At 50.9% G+C, this 20,201-nt stretch overlaps 1 protein-coding gene across 20 annotated transcripts in view; it reads left to right on the top strand.

Annotated features, from left to right (window-relative positions):
- ZNF618 (zinc finger protein 618) overlaps positions 1 to 20,201 on the top strand; it is a 186,020-nt gene that overhangs the window by 126,683 nt on the left and 39,136 nt on the right. For 14 of the 20 annotated variants that reach the window (XM_086683777.1, XM_086683780.1, XM_086683778.1 and 11 more), the window contains exons 4-9: positions 3,104 to 3,199; positions 6,604 to 6,681; positions 7,298 to 7,336; positions 12,490 to 12,579; positions 13,489 to 13,524; positions 13,617 to 13,694. In XM_086683777.1, coding sequence (XP_086539903.1) covers positions 3,104 to 3,199; positions 6,604 to 6,681; positions 7,298 to 7,336; positions 12,490 to 12,579; positions 13,489 to 13,524; positions 13,617 to 13,694 — 417 coding nt within the window. The remainder of the gene's footprint in view (positions 1 to 3,103; positions 3,200 to 6,603; positions 6,682 to 7,297; positions 7,337 to 12,489; positions 12,580 to 13,488; positions 13,525 to 13,616; positions 13,695 to 20,201) is intronic. The other 6 variants (XM_086683783.1, XM_086683795.1, XM_086683786.1 and 3 more) reach the window with 2 other exon arrangements.

Here is a 20,201-nt window from a genome sequence, read left to right on the forward strand (position 1 = left end):
TAGGTATGAAAGCGTTTTTACGCGGGAGACCCAAAATGCAAATCAGATACCAGCAGTATTAGCTGAAGCCTCAGGACATTGACATACCTGGGGTTACATCTGGAGAGACAGGAACCAAAAAGGCCAACGGCTTTCCAGCTTCTTTTTGTTCATTACCTCCCAGAAGAATTTTGAGAAATCGTACATTCTTTCATATTTTTGAGTTGACGTCTCACATTTTTATCCAGAGTTTAGATAATTTCAAAGGATATAATTTCTGGAGTATTGTGTAAAAAAAAAGTGTCATTTTGGAAATATAACCGTGAAACCATTGTTTTAAATGTATCCGAGAGAATCCAAACCCACTGCGGTTTGATATCTGCCATCATCCATTTTAAAAACATACGAACAAGCTCGTCTTTAACAGTCAGAAATTTTACATCTTTCCTTTCTCTCCTTGAACTCATATTTCCAGTCCACTTCCCTCGCAGGATTTTATCCTAATGTAATATATTTTTTATGCTTGAGAGTCTTTTATTGATCACTGTTTTACAGTCATCTCCCACAACAAGATGTACATAAATTGAAATAGAAATTTCTTAAAAATTTTGTTGGGGTCATAAAACTGTACTTTTTAAAACGTCCCCCCCTCCCCCGATCGAGTTATTATTAGTATACAGTTTGTCAAAAACAAATTCAGATAAACAGTAAATGTAAAAATAAACAATTAATTGAAAATGCACCTCTTAATGAAATGGATGGGGCTTCATTTCTTTTTCAATTGGCTGCTGTTTCAGTGAATTAGTATTTCTTCTTGTTGCACGAGACAACATTCAGCTTTCATTTAACTCCTCTGTTTTGGTTTCCATGCGCGGAAGTACTTAGAAAGCTTAATCACATACATAAGGCACCAGGGATGGATGGAGTTTTGAGCGTCACTCAATTTTTGGAACTCTTTCCAGATTGTGTACTGAAAATTGCACGGGGTCTGTCATCAGATGCTGTTGTTCATGGTTTCTCTGCTGACAGCCCCATTAGATGCTTCTTCAGTTTTGCTAAGAGCAAAGAATTGGGAATCACCTGATTCACCGAAGGCGTTGCTCCCTAGATTTCACCCACTTTCTAGGTCTGCTCTTAAACTTGGGATTCCCTCTTTGCTTGGAGCCTTGAGGTGGGCAGCCCCCATGGGGGGGGGCACCATGGTGGGATGGGGGACGAAAGAACCACCTTGTTTGTAGTGCATAAGGGTGGGGTCAGGAGGGAAGTAGGAAGGAGGGCCAGCTGCGTGGGGCCTCCCCAGCCACTGCCACGTCTCCAGCACATTGAATTTAGGGAAGAATACATTTGACAGTTGATGATTGGGGTATTGACTCTCTTAAAACTGACTGCTCATGTATCCCCAGGTGATTTGTACTCTGCTTGGAAGACCCTGGACCCAAGGACATTTGGTCTGAGTGTAAGCCCTGAGAGGCTCAGGAAACCCACTTGTCCATGATTTACTACCTCTCCAGGTCCTTTGTCCCCCAGTAGGCTGTGGGCCCAACTCATGCTGGGTCCCGGAACCAAGAGGGCTGGGTGTTCCTTGGCACTCCCACCCCCTTGAGACCCCTCTGGTCTCAGCTGGCCTCACCTGATCTGTCCCATCCTCTCGGGAAAGGAACCAGGCTTTCTGCCAGGTGCTTCTGGAAAATGCTGGAAAGGTGCTATTATTCAGCACCTGTGGCTTCTTGTGTCAGTAGCAACAGCAGGGTTGGGGAGAGGTAGAGGCTTGGCTCCCTTGTGCTGGCATGCTCTATCAGCTGCTCCTGGCAGCCGTGATAGGGGATAGGGGACACCAGGGGTCCTGTGGTAGGACCAGACATGGCGCCGGGGTGGGGGTGGGGGCGGGATCTCCTTCCCGGCAGCACTTGGGGGGAGCCCCGGGACTGAAGGGGAATCACCTTGGCGTCTGGAGGTGACCTGGTGTCGTGCCAGTAGGATGGTTCTGGAGGCCTGAAGGCTGGCCAGACGTTAGCTGTGGGTAGCCCCAACCGTGGGCCATCTGGTCCCTAGAATTTTCATGTGTATCACCGAAATGGGTATTGAGTTGTCCCAACCACACGAGGACTTCTGGAAGGATGGAGGATGGGCATGAGACCTGACTGCAGTCGGCAAATGGTACATGTTAACAGGCATCATTTCTTTTTGGTGCTTTCCCAGAGGTGTGGTGGTCACACACGTAGGTTCTGGATCAAGGTCGATCTGGGCAGCCTTTGGCCATATGTGTCCCTCCAGCCCTCGCTTCCTTCATCTGAACAGTGGGGATGATAATCACCTGTCTTACTGGGTGTGTGATGGGGAGCTGAGCTGATGTGTGCCGAGGCACGGAGTCCACACCCTGCCCTCTTTGGCTGTGTGAGCTGGGCACGTCGCCGCACACCCAGCCAGCTTCTGCTTCCTCACCTGTGCGTTGGGCACAGAGGCCAAGCCTGTGCGGAGACGTGAGAGAGGCTCGAATGAAAAGTGTTAGAGCACCCGGCATTTAGTAGACCATGATGGTGACGACAAAAGGGTAGCTGGGGAACCCGCAGAGTGAGGAAGCTTACCTGGCATCTCTGCCGGGCCTGGCATCTCTGGCCAGACCGGCCAGGACGGTCTGAGCTGAGAATCCCCCGGAAGGCTGGTCAGAGCCCCATGCGCCACACTAGGGTATGCAGTGGCTGTGGGCTGGGGGACATAAGACCACGGCATACGCGGGGCATGGTCTCCCTGTAGGCTCATTTTGCTGGAAGGCTTCTGGGGAGAAGCATTATAACCATACTGCGAATAATGTTATGTTATATTAAGTCAGAGAATAGAGAAAACAAAACTTTGGGGGGATTTGGGCCTGTAGCCACTGCTTTCTGCCATAGGCCAGCCTCCCAGCGGAATGTGTGGATGTCCCCTGCCAGGACAAGTTCTTTAGTGAAAACGTAGACAGCACGATCTTGGTCACCCTTCCGTGTTCAGATGGAGAAGCCAAGGCCCCGGGAGCTCAGGTGACTGGCTGACCTGAGACTTGGAGCCCCTCCTCACCTGGCTCCTTCCCCACCCTTCCAGGCACCCCCAACTTTAAGGGCTCTTTCTGATTTCTTACGTAATTCAGATGGAAAAGCGCCCGAAGGCAGCCCCCACGGTGGATCTGTGCGAAGCCGCTATTCAGGGACCTGGATTTTTGACCAAGCGTTGAGATATGCATCTGGTACGTGAGGGCTGAGGGGCAGGAGGACCTGACTGGGGCCGGCATGAGGGTGGGGGCACGGCTAGACATAGCCGCCACCTGCAGACCCCTGATAAGTTGAACCTGCTATAGCATCTGCAGGGCTGTGAGGGGCCGCCCTCCTCCACCCTGTCGCTGCCACAGGGCAGCAAATCTGAGCCCGCCAGGGGCCCTGGAAGACTTGGCCGTTAGAGGGACGACAGAGCACGTGGAAATCGGGAAATCAGGAACATTCTGGCTGCACTTGCTATGGGCTGCAACTCTGAAACAGGCCAGGGGTATAAAGGAGTTCTGTGGCCAAATGCATTAGAAGAGCTTGGGTTAAACCGTCAGGTTAGTGCAGGACCTCTCCAAGTTCCTGTGCACTGCACCTCCCCAAGACGGCCATGCCTCCCACCAGCTTGACTGTGGGTCTCTCTTTCCCGGGGTGCGTTCAGGAAGTTGGGTTGTAAAGAACTTTGGAAAATGCTGATCGTCACAGCAGTTTCTCTGTACTGAATGCTGGCTTTGTACTGGGTACTGTGCTCTAAGTAGCCACAGTATTATTGCTCATAGCTGCCCCCCGAGGTGGGTGCCATTTTCCTGTGTTCAGAGAGGAAGCCCGAGGCGTGAGTGTTTCCATGACTTGTCCGGGGCCTCTTGCTGCTTATGTGGTCAGCCAGGATTTGAGCCCAGGTTTGCTGGCACCACTGCCCAGTGGGGCTGCCACTCTGGTGCCCTTGCCTCATGCCTCACCCTCCAGCTGTCTGCACACCAAGTCCCTCTGCAGACACAGCACCTGAAGCCTGAGGTCTTAGGGTGAGTGGTGGTGAGGAGGCAGGCAGGACCTTGAACTCAGTCCTAGGAGTACACTGGGCAAGGGCCCCACTCTGCCCTGGGGAGCCAGGCGAGGATGTAAGACTGATGACCGTACCCGCTGTGACTCTGTGTGAGTTGAGATCCATGAGCAAGGCTGCACAGATCCTCAGCTCCCTCTGTGGGTTGAGGGAAAACCCCACGAAGCCGGTTGGGACCTGGCCTGCTTGTGAACAGAATCAAGGGGGTTGGCAAGTGGGGTGACCCGTAGCAGCCTGCAGTTATTACACAGCTTGAAAAAGTCTTTAGGTCATTGACTGCAGTTGGAGAAACTGAGGCCCAGGGCTGTGGCAGGGCTGGGGCATAGAGACCTCACCTGGAAGCGGGTTAAGTCTGAACCAAGTCTTTCCTTGTCAGAGGCTGTGACCTCAGTCCTCTGGGGAGAGACTCCACCTTCCCTGGGGCACCTTTCGTCCATCTCCCCCTTTCCTTCCGCCTCTTCTGTTCACTCCCCTGACCTAGGGTCCTGCACTGGGCCCACCACGTCCTGCACTTGACTGTGGTAACCCCATCACCCTGCCCGTCCCCTTGCCTAGTGGCCTGTCTGCTTCTTGGCAGACAGAGGGCAGCGATCACTCACACTCTCCCTCACGGCTGGGGCTCCGGTGCCGGGCATGTTTAAGATGCTCCATAAATTCTCAGTTGGTCGAAGGGAAACTGGCAGAAACTGTTGAAGAGTGGGTCATAGCCAGCCATAGGAGGGGAGTCAGGGTCATTATTACTCGGGGACAGATGAGGAGAACAGCAGGACACTGTGAATTTATTGAGCCCCCCCATTGTGTGCCAATCACGGGGCTAAAAACGAAGAAATACACAACTGGATCTTTGCTCCACATATGTGTATTTTCCCCTGTGAGACCAGGGTAACACATAGAAAACCACTGGATGACAGACTGCTAAGTTCCATGCTGGTGTTGGGATGACAGCGTCCCCTTTAGTGACCCACAGGAGTGCGGTGGCGAGGCTGTCAGTGTGGCAGCCGTCTCACATGTGGTGTCTTATTAATCCTGACCTCAGTCATGAGGTGTAGGAATCCTCGTCTTGTGTTACAGGTGAGGCAGCTGAGGCTCGGACCAGAAGAGGGATGTGCCTGAGATCAGCCGGGGGGCGGGGGGGGGGGGTGGCGGAACGGAGCTGACAGTCTCCAAACTCAGTGCTCTTGTGACTTAATACCTGGAGTTTACACGTAAACAGGCCTCTGACCCCAGGAGGGGCTGAAGACAATAGGAACTGGTGATGCCTACACTCATCGAACATCTGGGCTCACGGCAGGAACACTTGAGGTTTCTTCAGTCTTCACTCGATGCTGTTGCATTGTCCACACCTTACCCAGGAGGACACTAAGGCTCAGCCAGTAAATGGTAGAGTGCAGATTCCTTCCCAGGCCCGCCTTACTCTGAAACCAGTGCTTCCCGTACCTCGTTGCTGGGAGTCAGAATCCCCTGAGGACCCTTTTGAAAAAGGCAGGTTCCTAGGCCCTTAGCCCTAGCCATTCCAGTGCACTTACCCGGAGTGGGGCCAGGGCCTCTACTGATGCGAACTTCCTGGCCATTCTGTTGGGAAGGATGCGGCCTGAGCCCAGGTGCTAGCGGGCCTATGTGAGGGATTGGGCAGGGCCTCTGCTCGTGGGGCCCCTGCCAGGCTAGGTCTGAGGGGCTCTGCTTGGCTTCCTGCCATGGGCCTTTCCCGAGTGCTCCGTGTGGGTGGGCTCCACCTTAACCTGTCTGAAATGCCTGCTGGCAACTCGGCCGTTTCAGTCTACCCACTCCCGGGAAAAGGGCCCTGCAGAGGGCTGGAGTCAGGCAATCACGCCGTGTCGGTGTCTGCATGCCCGAGAGAACAAGAAAGCTGCTCCGCCTCCCGGTGTTCTGTGCTCTCCCTGGAGGGGACATCCGTGGGAGGGCTGGGCGCTTCCTAGGGGGATCGTGGGGCCACCCCTGTGAGGTGGGTACTTACAGCCCCTTGACACGTGAGCAGACTGAGGTTTAGTGTGTCTAAGGGAATTACCAAGGTCGTGGTGTGGGTAGATGGCAGAAGAGGGACAGAGACCAGATCCATGTGATTCGAAGACTGTCCTCTTAACCTCTGTCCCATCCCGGTAGGGAGCGGAGGTAGAAGTTACTTGAATGCGTGTTGATTTCCTTCCGTGGATGCCATTTATTCCTTATTCTGAAAGAACACTTACGTTCATTTCCTTTTTCCTCTCAAGGAGTAAGTATGAGAGTTGCCTTCTCCACCTTGCAGATTTGGAAACTGAGGCCCAGAGACGGAAGTGATTTGCCCAAGTTCACTTGGAGAGTTGGGGCAAAAACTTGTGAACGAGACCCTGGCCTCCCAACCTCTGGCTCAGTGCTGTTTCTGCTGGTCCTTGTTGCCCCTTTGCCTGCTGGGGACTAGACAGCCCGTTGGATGACCCCTGACCCCTTGTCACAGAGTTCATGCTGCTTGGGGACATCACTGCAGGTCCTGGGACCTCATGGTTGCACATGTTGGGTACCGACTGACCTGTCCCTTCCTTTTCTGTTGTCCAGGATCCTATGAGTGTGGAATCTGTGGCAAGAAGTACAAATATTATAACTGTTTCCAGACCCACGTACGGGCACACCGAGGTGAGTGGGGCAGGGCTGAGGGCCGTACCTCCCCGTTCTCTGTCTGGTGTTCTCCCTGTGCCCCTTGGGGATGACCTCGGACCCCCCTCCCCCAGAGCTGCAGTCCTCTCCCTCTTTCTGCAGCAGGCAGGAGACCCAGGCGGACAGGAGAGGCCTCCTTAACTTGGGAGAGCACACAGGGCTGGCGGGGGGAGAGGGGATGGGAGGTCATGCCACCAGACTTCTGTCACCAGTGCCCCTGCCTGCCCCACGCGGGCCCGCTTCCCCCCAGGATGCTTCAGTGCCGCCTGGTGTGGCGGCCCCTGCAGGGAAGGTGCTCGCGGGTCCATCTGGTGTGCTCTTCGAGGCGGCCCTGGGAGCGGGGGCGGGGCGCTGTGGCCGTTAATGAAGATGAGAGGGCCGAGGGGACGGGGAGATGGTCCAGGAGGAAGGGTGCTGGGTCAGGGGGCACGGAGAAGGGCTGTGAGGCTGTGTGCGCTGCATCCTGTATGCGCAGAGAGCGTCCTCGGCACACGGTGGTGGGTGGACCGCCTGCCCTTGCTCTTCTTGCTCTTTTGGCACGGCCCGGCCATGGGTCCAGTCCGCTCACTTCCCTCTCATTTTCTCTCTCTTATAGACACTGAAGCCACCTCAGGGGAGGGAGCCTCCCAAGGCAGTGAGTATTTCCCCTCGCTCTTGTCCCTCAGGACTGCCCTCTGGGAGACACGTTGCTGTGGTTCAGGCTGTGGGGCCGGCCACAGGGTCTTTATGGAATTGTAGCAACCTCAGAACAACCTTTCCCAAGGTGTGTCCCACGGCCCACGGCCTAGGGCGGCAGATAGGTGTTCCATCAGCAAAGGGTTCTCTGGTCAGATAACCCGGGGCAGCCTTGGGTTCCACTCAGATGAACACGTTTCTTTGCTGTGGACTTCTCGGGGCTCTTCACGGGCAAGCAGTCACGTGCGGAACCCAGTGTATGCATCATCTCCTCCTCTGTTCTTTTGACTCCCAATTCCTGGATGGGCCTGGGGCTTCATGGCTGATGTTTGGGAAATGCTACTTCGGAGAGTTATCTCACGAACACCCACGGGCACTCGTCTCTGGGGTGTGCCATCCCAGCAGCGCCTGGGGAGCCACAGGGCCTCGCCAGCTGAGGACAGTGTTCTGCTTTGCTGTTCGTGGGCCCTGCTCGCCCTGCCTCCAGGTCTAAACCCACGGGCCTGGTAAGAAGCCAGATGAGTGTAGGCTGGGGCGGAACCTCTCCCCAGCCAACAAACCTGAGCTCCAGAACCCAGCAGTTCCCCTCCCAGGTGTATCCCAACCGAACTGTGTGCACGTGGCCACCAAAAGACGGCGACTCGGGTATTCTTAGCAGCCGTGTTTGCAACAGTCCCACACTGGAAACCACCCGAGTGCCCAGTGCTCGGAGTGGACAGATAAGTCGTGTTCACGTGAAGCAACGAGGGAGAAAGACGTACAGCCACACCTAGCCACACAGATTACCCACAAACACTGTCAGCAAAAGAAGCCCGACACAGAGTTCCTCCTCTAACGTCTGTGCACGGGCAGTACGAGATCGGGGAAAGTAATTCGTCCTGGAAGAAATCGTGGGCAGGGGTTTCTGGGTGCTCATGGCGCAGGCGTTTTTGGTTTATGAAAATTGGAGGAGCTGAACAGGTTTCTGCATTGGGGTCAGCGGACCCTTCCGTGGGGACCAGATAGTAAATGTTTTAGACTTTGCAGGCCATGCATCTCTGTCCCCACCACTCAGCTATGCCATGCCGCATGAACACAGCCAGAGACAGACGGAAATGAATTTTTCACCAGAACAGAGGGTGGGCAGCCCATAGTTCGTCAGCCTGTTCCTCCTGCCATAAAAGGTTTTTAAAAATAATAAACATGCCCAGGGGCGCCCGGGTGGCTCAGTCTGTTAAGCCTCTGAGTCTTGGTTTAGGTTCAGGTCATGGTTCTTGCAGTTCGTGAGTTTGAGCCCCGCATCAGGCTCCACGATGACAGTGCGGAGCCTGCTTGGGATTCTTTCTCTCCTCCTCTCTCTCTGCCCCTCCCCTGCTCGCTCTCTCTGTGTCTCAAAATAAGTCAGCTTAAAAAAGTTATTTTTTTAAATTATAGACATGACCAAAAAAAGTCTAAAACAAAGCAGTTTGAGGAGGTGTATGAGCTAAAGCAGGGCCTTAATTGCATTGGGTCCAAAAAGCATTTCCCATCCATTCTCTCTTTGGATTCCCACAGCACGTGAGAGGCAGGCAGTGCTGAGGCTAAGCTTCCATTTTCCAGACATTCGAGGCTCAGGTAGGTCAGACACCTGCCTGAGGGCCACGGCTAGGAGGTAGTGAATGCTTGTCCCTCCTCTCCGAGCCCTGCCCCAGCCTGGCCCCTGGCTCCCTTCCTCTTCAAAAGCTTCCTTCTCTTCCGGCTCCCATGGTCTGCCTGTGGTCAGCCACACATTTAAAGATCTTCTCTATTTGTCTTTCCTTCCTTAGCTATTCTGGGCCCCTGGCCTCTCCGGCAGCCCCTCAATGATCCATTGTGTTCCATCTGGCTTCCGTGGTTCCCGGAGGCCCACTGGCTGTTGAGGACTCTGTAGCCAAGGGTATTTTTAGTCCTTCCATTACTTTTGCCTTCCTCCCGAGGGAATTTTCTCCCCATGGCCACTGTGCTTTATTTTATTCTCAGTCCTGCACCCCTATCCTGACCCAAGCCAGCAGTGCCTGCTTAGAAAGCCTGGCATCCTCACAACACCAGCCTCGTGACAGGAGCCTGACCGTGGAGTCCTGGAGCCAAAAGCATCATGTTGAGAATACCAAGTCCAGCCTACCCATTTTGCAGATGGGGACACTGAGTCCCAGAGAGAACTCATGCAGCTTGTTAGTAATGGAGGTGGGCATAGAAACCAGGCCTCACGCCTTCTAGTCCAGGGGTCTTTCATTTAGCTGTTAGAAAAATTATATCATCATAAATGGAGGCATATATGCGCTCACCCGTATCCTAACTAAGAAAAGAAAAGCTTAACTCCGTGTCTACTTCTGTTGCAGCCGTTACGTTGATTCCCTTTCCAAAACGATATTAGGCAACATTTACCAGGTATTTGTTGTCGGTTGGGCATTGTGCTCTGTTCATTTTTCATTACAACTCGGAGATGAAGGAACCATCTCATTCCCATTTTGCAGATGAGAAGACCAAGGCGCTCAGGTTAGGGAGTGTGTCCAGCGTTAGTTGTGCTTATTGGCATCCGAGTTGGGTTGGAGTCATGCAGCCCCACTGCAGAGTCTGTCTCTCCAGATGGATTCGTGGTGCCCTTCCGGGAGACATTTCTGAGCTCTCTTGGAGGCTCTGAAAGTGTCGTTTCATTGACAGAAAATTATTTTGCCTTTCTTCCTGTGGGGATAGCTCTTTGCTTCTCATCTACTCCTGTCTTAGGTAGGCCTGGCACTGTGGTCCCCACCCGCATTGAGAAGAGGTCGCGGTATGGGATTCGACAGAGCAGGGCGAAGGCGCGTCTCAGTGGCAGAAAGCTGGGGGTTCACCGTTTATTGGAGGTGGTAGGAGGGGCCATGTGAGCAGATGTGAGACGAGTGTGGCCGGCAGCTGCGGAGTGCGACTGGCACTGGCCGGTATGGGAGAGGAATTTCTGGGGCGGGGCCCCATCTGGAACCAGCAGATCCTGGATGCCCTTGACTTCTCCACCTGCTCCCCAGTATCCAGCACTGAGAGAGGATTGTGGTCCAGATGGGACATGGAGAGGGGAGGTTATTGTCTAGGCTGGATCGGAACTTGAGCCAGGCTTGGAATCCTAGAATGGCCGGCCTGGGAGAGAGGCCCTGGGAATCAGCTCATTACTACCTTCCTGTCCCCTCACATTAGGGGGGAAAGAGCAGAAGGTGAATCCCGAGGTGGGGTCAGCCCTTGCTGGCAGTCTGGATGAGGCAGAGCAGGACCAGGCCTCTCCTCTGCTCTCCACCTCTTCTCCCCCCACTCCCCTCCACTGCCTGGCTGGTTCAGGTGTGGGCACAGAAATGGTAGGGCCTGGTGGGATGGTGGCATGCCGGGTCCCCAGACCCTCAGAGCGACTGTGTGTGCTGACGCTGTGTGCCTCTCACTTGGGGACCAGTTAGGCTCTGTGGCAGATGCCAGGGCACTTCGGGAGATCACAGGTGCAGTCTAAGAGGTGGGGGCAGAGTCAGGGAGATGGCCGATGTCATCTGTGCCCCTAAGTTCAGCTAAGCAGGGACCAGAACCTTCCCATAGAATTTCCTGGCATTGCAGCGTCGGGATGGAGGGAGCCTCCTCAATCCTGTATTTGAGTGCTGGGGAGCAGAAGGAGGGCCAGAAGGCTGGTGCCTCAGTCAGGAGCGGAAGGTGGGCTTATCCAGGCAGAGAGAGGCCATGTGCCCTGATTCAGCTATGGCGTGGAACTGAGTGAATATTTGAATCTTGGCTATGCCTCGCCCCACTGTGCAGCCTTGAGTAAGCCACTCTGTCTCCCTGTGCTGGACATAGTCCGGAAGGTGAGGTGGGTGGGTCATCCCGAGATCTGCCCAAGGAAGACACACAGGATGTCTGTGCTAGTGCGTGGTGAGAGCAATGTCCTGAGAGAGTCCCGCCCCAGAATTTGGATAGACCTAGGTAGGAATCATCCGAACTCTGGCCCTGCGTGCATTATCTATTGCTGTGGAACACACCGCCCCACGGCTGAATGACTTAAACAAACATTGGTTTATGGTCTCATGAGGCACGTGAGGCATTGGCCAGGACTGTGGTCTCCTCTCAAGGCCCAACGGGGAAAGGCCCAACCTCCACACTCACGCACATGGCTGTTGGCAGGATCCTTCCCAAGTTGTTGGACCGAGGGTGTCACTTCCCCCCTGGCTGTTCACCAGAGGCTCCTGTGTGGCTCTCTCTCTGTGGCAGCTTACAACATGGCAGCTAGCATGAGGCAGGCGGTGTGAGAGAGACAGAAGTCGCGGGCTTTTGTAACCTGATCTCAGAAGTGACATCTTATCACTTCATTTCCTTCTCTTTATTAGAAGCAAGTCACTAGATCCGGTTCAGACTCAAGGGGAAGAGATCGTACAGGGGGTAAACGCCAGGAGGCCAGGGTCTTTGGGAAGCTGCCTACCACAGGCCCTCCTACCTGTGGGGCTTGGGACAGACAAGTCCCTTCTGAACCTCAGCCTACCTGTGTGTTAAATGGCTTACTTCTTGGAGCGCCTGGGTGGCTCAGCCGATTGAGCGTCCAACTTTGGCTCATGTCATGACCTCTCAGTCCCTGAATTCAAGCCCCGCATCAGACTCTGTGCTGACAGCTCAGAGCCTGGAGCCTGCTTTGGATTTAGTATCTCCCTCTCTCTCTCTCTGCTCTTCCCTGGCTCATGCTCTCTCTCTCTCTCTCTCTCTCTCTCTCTCTCTCTCTCTCTCTCAAAAATAAATAAACATTAAAAAAAAATTTTTTTTTTAATGGCTTACTTCTTTCCCCTCAGTCACAAGAACCAATGGAGGAAAGACAGGAAGTGCCTGGTCTGGCACTTTGCGCATGCAGAGCCTCGAGAAGGGAGGTGGGGTCAGGCCCTTTTAAGGTCTCAGCTCACAGAGTGGGATTGCGGGTTGGTTTGAAAGTCGCTTCAGCACCCTCCAGTCTCCTTGTGGAGAGGACCCTTAACATCCCCCGCACTGATTCTCCGTGGCTCACCAGCTGGGGCTAGTCTGGGCTAGTCTCATGTTTGGGTCGTGAAGCCGATGAGCTGGCCCAAAGAAACCCCACCCGAGTGACCGAAGTCCTGGTAACTACACGTGTCTCTCTGTCCCCCGCAGACAATTTCAGGTACACATGTGACATCTGTGGAAAGAAGTACAAATACTACAGCTGCTTCCAAGAGCACCGGGACCTGCACGCGGTGGATGGTGAGTGAGGCCCCTCACTGCTGGGAAGTAGAGTCAGATAAAGAGGAGCACCCCCCCCCACTGCCCCCAGGGCTGCTTGTCCCCCTGCCACCCCACCCACCAACTGTCCCCGCCCTCCTCCCACCCAGAGGAAGGTCAGAGGGCAGTCAGACCAGGAGGGCAGTGACTGAACCCTGAGGATTCTGGGAGAGAGAAGGTCCCCGTCCTACTCCATACATACTTCTGATTAGGGTAACCCAAGTGAAATTGCGTTTTGTAGGTCAAAATCCGTCGAATTTTAGCAATTTCATATCAATGCATTTTACAGTTTCATACTGAGTATTCACATGCTCTGATGAAATTAAACCAGTTTTTTAAAATGAATGATGGTATTTTAGTGTCTTCAGTTATAGAGTTAGAAATTGGAACAATAAATTTAGGTAATTTATTTTTAGAATCTCAATCCTAGAAATAGGGTCTTGGGCCTGGAAAGGATGGAGGGGGGCTCCCACTCCAGCCCCACATCCCCAGCCCGTCGCAGGCTGTGACAACCAGGCCCTGCCACTCACTCCCGCTGGCTTGTCCTTTTCACATCGCCTCTTTTTTCCTACTGGTCTCTTCCTTTTTTTCTCCTGCCCTGGCCCCTCAAGTAGCTGTTGGCGACCCAGAAACAGGCCAGGCAGAAATTGCCCGCCTCTGGGTTGGACCCTAGCCTGTGGGGTGGATGGGGAATGGAGGCACAGGCTGTGTCCCAGTTGGGATGTGCCCTCCTGTGGCCCCTGGTTTTCCGGGGCCTCCATGCTGGCCAGGGTAGGCTCTCCTGGGCCCCAGAGGCTGGGAGCGTTGGGCAGAGGCAGCTGTGGGCAGGGACTAACAGGCCTCCCGTTTGCTTCTTTCCTTCTGCGGCTGCTGCCTCCTGCCCGGGTGCAGTATTTAGTGTGGAAGGGGCCCCTGAGAATCGGGCAGGTAAGTCCTTGGTGGCTGCCCACTTCCCTGTGCCTGGCTGGACTCCCAAGACCTGGTTGCCAGGGCGCTAAGGGCTGTGTGTTCTCCCACAGACCCCTTCGACCAAGGTGTCGTGGCCACTGACGAAGTGAAGGAGGAACCCCCGGAACCGTTCCAGAAAATCGGGCCAAGTATGCGGGCCTCTCTCTGGGGTTGGGCTGGGCTGGGCCGGTGGGGGGAGACTGGCTGAGGGCTAAGTCTTGCCATTGGAAGAGGGTGACATCACTTATCCTGAAACAGTGGTGCTGGCCAGTGACCACTGACCTCCTTAGACCTCACTTTGCCCACCTGTCAAATGGGCCAGTCTTAGGACTTTAGCTTTTGAGGAGCAGCAGAACAGCACAGGGTCATGGTCAGGGCAGTGAAAGTAGCACAGGCTTGGTGCCCTGGTAGTCTGTTAGCCGTCCTGAGCCTCGGCTCCTTACATGTCAATGAGGATGACATTTCCCCGAAGGTTTGTTGGGGGATTAAATGAGATCGTGAATGTAAATCACCTATTAGCACAGTGCCTGGTACATAGTAGGTGCTCGGAAAATAACTCTCGTCATCTGAAGGGGTTCCTCAGCAAATGAAGCTGTCCAGGGGAGCCACATGTAGACACTCTGTCCTTGTCCCAAGTAAACTCCTGAGGGCAGGAGTCACACAGCGGCCTGCCTGTTCTCAGCATACTTGCATTGAGTGTGGTGGGGACACAGCAGTGGACGGGGCATTTGTGGCCCTGCCCTTGGGTACAGGGAGGGGGCAGTGGGTCAGTAGCAGATAGTTCCAGCATAACCTGAAGTGCAAGGAGCCATGGGGGCTGGCGCAGTACCTGGCCAGCCTCGGGAATCCTGGAGGCTTCTGCCTGGGGACGAGGGTGGGGAATGAGCTCTTGCGTCATAGGCGGAAGTGGGAGAGCAGCGCCTGTTCTGGGAATTGAAAGGCAAATCAATTCTGAGTTGAAGTCTTGAGAGAGAGCCTTGAATGCCAGAGGAAGGCATCTAGACTTCATTCTGAGGGACAAGGAGCCTGAGAGTTTACCACATGGGGAAGGGACTTGATCGGATTTGCACTTTAGGAAGACTATTTTGTCTGTTTCTAGAAGAATGGATTGAGTAGAGTCTCACGAGTGAGAGGGGTCTGGCCCAGCCCTTCAGGAATTCACATTCCCCTTCCTTGCTTACCACCCAACAGGAAAAGGCCTTTGTCGACTCTGCCTCGCTACAATAAGGATTGAAGGTAGTTTGTAGAATAGACACACAGACACTGAATGAAAGGATGAGGAAATCCAAGGCAAGGAAAGTCGAGGAGCTAAAGCAGGGAAGCTGGGGATGCTCTTCACAGGGTGGAGCTTGGCCCTGACCCTTGGAAGCCGTTGGTCCGGTCCCCATCCTGTCTCTCCCTCCTTCCTCCTCCGTGGTAAAGGATGAGCCTGCTTTGTTTTAACTCTTAAAGCACTCCAGAAACGGGAGAGGCAGCAGTATTTGCGAAGCGGTTAGCATAGCGCTTGTCATGTGTTTACGTGCATATGACACGTTTTCTTTTTCCCTCAGAAAATGATGAAACCCTCAACACTGAAACTGCTATAAGTTAAACTGTGGGGAAACCTACATGGGAATCAGACACGTTCTATGATGGACATTCGTAGACAGATACAGGACGGGGACAGTGGGGTCTGTGACCTGCCATGTTAGTACTGTCTGCCAGCCGCCCCGGGGTAGCACTGCCCTTCTGTCTGCAGCATCATAATTATGAAAGTAGAATTGGAATCCGGCCCACATTTGAATGCTGCCATCTCCAATTTACCAGCTACTTATCCCCCTTCTGAGTGTCCTTTGACTCATCTGTAAGCTGAGGACGAGAGCGTCTATCTGTTCTGTAAGGCTGTTGGAGGATGCCTGCAGGAAGTGTTTGGCCCAGCACCTGGCTCGCATCCAGGGCTTAACACATGAGTGGTGTTGTCGAGAGACGGCCAATTGTAAGAGCTTTAAAGCACCCCATCTATGAACCCCAGCTCTACATTTAATACCTGTGTGAGGGCGTACATGCTCTATAATCTCCCTAATCTACGCTTTCCTTAACTCGAGAATGGGGTGGTGACAGTTCTTTCAGGATTGTCGTGGAGATGAGATGAGGTTATGTTTGCACAGGAATTAGCGTAGTCTTTTATGCACACACGGAAGGCATTAATAAATAAGTGGTGCCTATTACCCAGGAAGGTACAGAACTAGATGAAACTTGTTCTGTAGATCAGTAACTGAGTCAGACAGACGGCCGGTGGAATTGTCACACACCATAGGCAGTTGGGAATTGCACTGAGCAAAGGGAACTGGGTTTGGCTCCCTGAATGCTCCCAGCTTGACATTATGGAGCGGAGATTGCTAAAATAGTGTGACTATCTCCCGTCACCACTCAGGAGCTGCCTTATGAGGTAAGAACGCTGCTGCTTGGGTTTCAAGCAGGCCAAGGCCACAGAACTCTAAAAATGAGAAGGCATAGAGTGAGAGGAGCCATGAGAGGCACACCACACCACGAATAGAGTTTTGTTGGTCCGGGAAGAGGAGAGACCCTGAAGCAGTGCATGCTGGGAAGTACACCTTCCATATCTGCATCATCTGAGCAAATTGGAGAATTAGGGAGGAAGAAGCTGGAGCTATGACAGAGGAGAGGAATCCTTCTAGAAGGAGACAGTTTGTCCTAGTGGCCTTGCATGTCAGCTGCTCTCCTGCTGCAGATCTGAGAAATACTACCATGGCAGTGGTCTCCCATGCTCATGACTACGATGATAATGGGAGGGTCAAGGACAGTTCACTCATGTCTATCGAAAACAGTAAGTCTGAATTCATCTGCAGTTTACTTGATTTTTTTAAAATGTGGATAAGGAAGAGTAACTTGAAAAATTTTTTTAATTAAAAAAACCCCCCAAACCATGAATCTGTGAAAATTCCACAGAATTTAGGAGACTCTGAGGACAAGCATACCTCTGAAGATGACCCTACTACAAAATCTAGAAGAACATTCTGTGACAACCATAATCAAGTATAAGAAAATATGATTTACCTTACTCTCCTTGGGCTGTCCTAACAAAATACCCGACTGGATGGCTTCAGCAAATTTATTTTCTCACGGTTCTGGAAGCTAGAAGTCCAGTATCAGAGTGCCAGCCTGGTCAGGTTCTGGTGAGAACCCTCTTCCTGGCTCACAGATGGCCACCTTCTGTCTGTGCCCTCACATGATGGGAGACCAGTGGAAGCAAGCTCCCTGGTGTCTCTTGTAATAAGGGCACCAATCCAGTCGTGAGGACCCCACCTTCATGACCTCATCTAACCCAGTTACCTCCCACAGGCCCTGTCTCCAAACACCATCACCTGGGGAGGTGGGGCGTCAACAATTGAATTTGGGGAGCTAGGGGGACACAGTTCAGTCCACAGCATGACCCGTGTGAAAGAGGATCCTGAAGTGTGGTGACAGAGCAGCAGGATAGAACGAAGAGGCAGAGAGAAAAGAGTGACCTAAAGGACTGCAGAGAAACAGAGAATAGAAGCGCAGAATTAAAACGTACACTATAGATAGTAAAGAGCAGAATTGATCTGCAGAAATGGAATTAGTTATGGGGATGAGAAACCTGAACGGATCAAGATAACCAGGGGAAAGGAAAACAAGCTAAATACAGAGCGTGGAGAGCCAGTTTCAGATAATTAGTGGTGTTGTACCAGTGGGACAGAAGCAGTACTCCAAAGATACAATAGAAGAAAATTTTGCTAAAGGAAGACCTGTGTGTGCAGATTTAAGGGCTCATTATATTTCAGGTGATGACAGATGATTGTGGTGTAACCTGTCTCCATGTAAAGAGACCCATAACTAAATAGATCTTAGTGATTTTTTAAACTGTAAATATAAAGAAAAAATACACAGGCATCTAGACATAAGAAAAGCCAGGTGTTATCCAAGATGAACCCAAGGGGGACTTACCTCAGACTTGGGTACGGTACTAAATGTCAGAAGACGACACTACATTTTGAAGGGAAAAGGTTGTAATCTTAACAATTTTGTATCTAGACAGCTGACAATTTAGGAGTAAAGGGGAAAGTGAGGGCCCCCAAAACCACTATTTCTCCTGTGTACCCATCTTCCGAAAATTTAAAAAACACACTCCAGGGAACTAAGCAGTAGAGCACATTGAAGAGTCCATTGTCAGGAATGAAGTCCTAGCTCGGGAGGACTGGTGGTAAATGGTCAAACCAGATAAGCTAGAAGCTAAGTTTAAAATGTTGGACTCTGATTATAAAATTGAATGCAAAGGACAAAGATCATTGTAAAATACTAAAAATGAATTTTAAAAACATGAGAAGGAAGGAATAGGTGAAGGATACAGTAGAGGTAGGTTAAACCAGCCCTTCCCATGGTGTGGGCCCTAGACCAGCAGCAGCAGTATTCATAGAAGCTTATTAGAAATGTAAATTCTTGGGGCGCCTGGTGGCTCAGTCGGTTAAGTGTTCTACTTCAGCTCAGGTCATGGTCTCGTGGTTGGTGGGTTTGAGCCCTGTGTCAGGCTCTGTGCTGACAGCTTCAGAGCCTGGAGCCTGCTTTGGATTCTGTGTCTCCCTCTCTCTCTGCCCCTCTCCTGCTTGTGCGCTCTCTCTCTCTCTCTCTCTCTCTCTCTCTCTCAAAAATAAATAAGCATTAAAAAAAATTTTTTTTAATGTAAATTCTTAGGCTCCACCCCCAAGCCACGGATTCAGAATCTCTGGGGTGGAGCCCAGCAATCTGTGTTGTAACCATCTTTCCAGATGATTCTTAAACATGCAAAAGTGTGAGAAGCATGGAGTTAAACTGCCTTTCTCAATGGTAATAGACTTGAAAATACCATTTTGTGCTTAACTGTAACAGACAGATGTATCTTACATGCTATGTAAACAAAGGAGAATATTGGAAAATAATGGAATATTGGAGAATAATGGAAAGGCAGAGAGAAGATTTCATTCATCAAACAACTGAAACAAAGGAAACCAGAAAAGGTGGAGCACAAAAAAAAAGAAACAAAATATAAAACACGTAAAACCAAGTCAGTTATAGCTTTAAATAAAAGCAAATGGCATAATCTCTTTTATTAGAAGACAGAGATTCTCAGGTTAATTTGAAATAATGGTTTATTAGCAACACAGTTAATTCCTCATCTTTTATCTTTCTCAGGGAACTTGCTCTCGCTTCCTTAACTAAATTGAGTTCCCTGTTAGGATTTTCATAGCACTTTAAGTGTCTCCTTTAAGAGCCCCTCTTGAGGTTGCAGTGTTAAGTTTGTGTGATTATTTGATTTTTCTGTCTCCTTTCCCAGACTGTAAGCTCCTTGAAGGCAGGAACCATGACTGCTTTTGCTCATCATTTTCGGCTGACATTTAGCAAAGTATCTTTTTAATGAATTTTCCCAAGACAATTTAGGGAAGTGTTTTCAGGCACATGCAGATAATACAAGAGTATAATTAGAAGTTTGAGCAGTGGTTCTTAAACTTTCCTCTGCATCACAGTTTTCTAGGGGGACTGTTAAAACCCAGATTGTTAGATCCCATTCCTAGAATTTTGCTTTCAGCGTCTTGGATAAGTCTCAGAGAATATGCATTTCTAACGGTTTGACAGACGATACCGGTGCTGCTGGCTCAGGGACCACCCTTTGAGAAGCACCGTGTTAGAAAATCGTGTCATGTTAGTTAGTTAACACTGACAGTTTTGATTTCGTGAGCCTTAAATGCGGCACACATCACATCTAAAAATACAAAATACATTTAGGAATATGACAAAATGGAAAGGTTGATCATGACCGTCTTGGAGAGAGCAGGTAGACAAACAGGATCATGTAGGGCTTGAATAATATAATTAATACAGTTGATCTAACAATTTCGAAGCCTGTAAATAGCAAATCGTCTATCTTTTCCAGTGTTCATGAATCAGTTATAAAAGTTATTTATGAAAAAGTTTAAATCCGTATTGAGAGAGAAAGACCACAAACAATTTTTAAAAATTGAGCAAAATTGTGACAGAGAGAGCAAAATGTTGATGTCCTTAATCTGCAGAGTTCTTAGCAATTAAAAAAATGTAAATACGCCTATGGAAACATTGGCTGTAAACTCAAATGGGAAAGTCACGAAAGAAAAACTACAGTTAATTAAACATGAAAAATAGTCAGTTTCCTTAGAACTCAAAACAAATGGAAAATAAAACCAGCAGTGCAATAGAATTCTCCCGATAAGGCACAGCTTTCTGATTGGGATAAAAATTGGCCCAACCTTTTGATATGTAGTTGGTGCTGTGGTTATCAAAAGCCTTAAAAATGCATGCCCACAATTTATCCTGGGGAAATAATGAGCAAAGATTATGCACAATAATCTTTACTTTGCAACGATGTGACAAATGATGAGCAAATGTGCAAACATTTCTACAAAGATGTGGATCACTGCGTTTTTTTTTTTGTTTGTTTTTTTTTTGTTGTTTTGTTTTGTTTTTGGTAAGGGAAAAAAATTTGAAACGATCTGAACGTCCCCTGGCGCAGGAAACTGGCTCAGCAGATTTCAAAGTCCAGAGGGAACCATACAGCCAATAAATGCAGTAGGGATCGATGTTTATTGATTGAGCAAGATGTCCACAAAGTATCGTCGATTGAATAC

The sequence above is a fragment of the Puma concolor genome, chromosome D4 (genome assembly GCF_028749965.1).
Source record: "Puma concolor isolate L17-30 chromosome D4, mPumCon1.1.hap2, whole genome shotgun sequence".
NCBI lineage: Eukaryota > Metazoa > Chordata > Mammalia > Carnivora > Felidae > Puma > Puma concolor.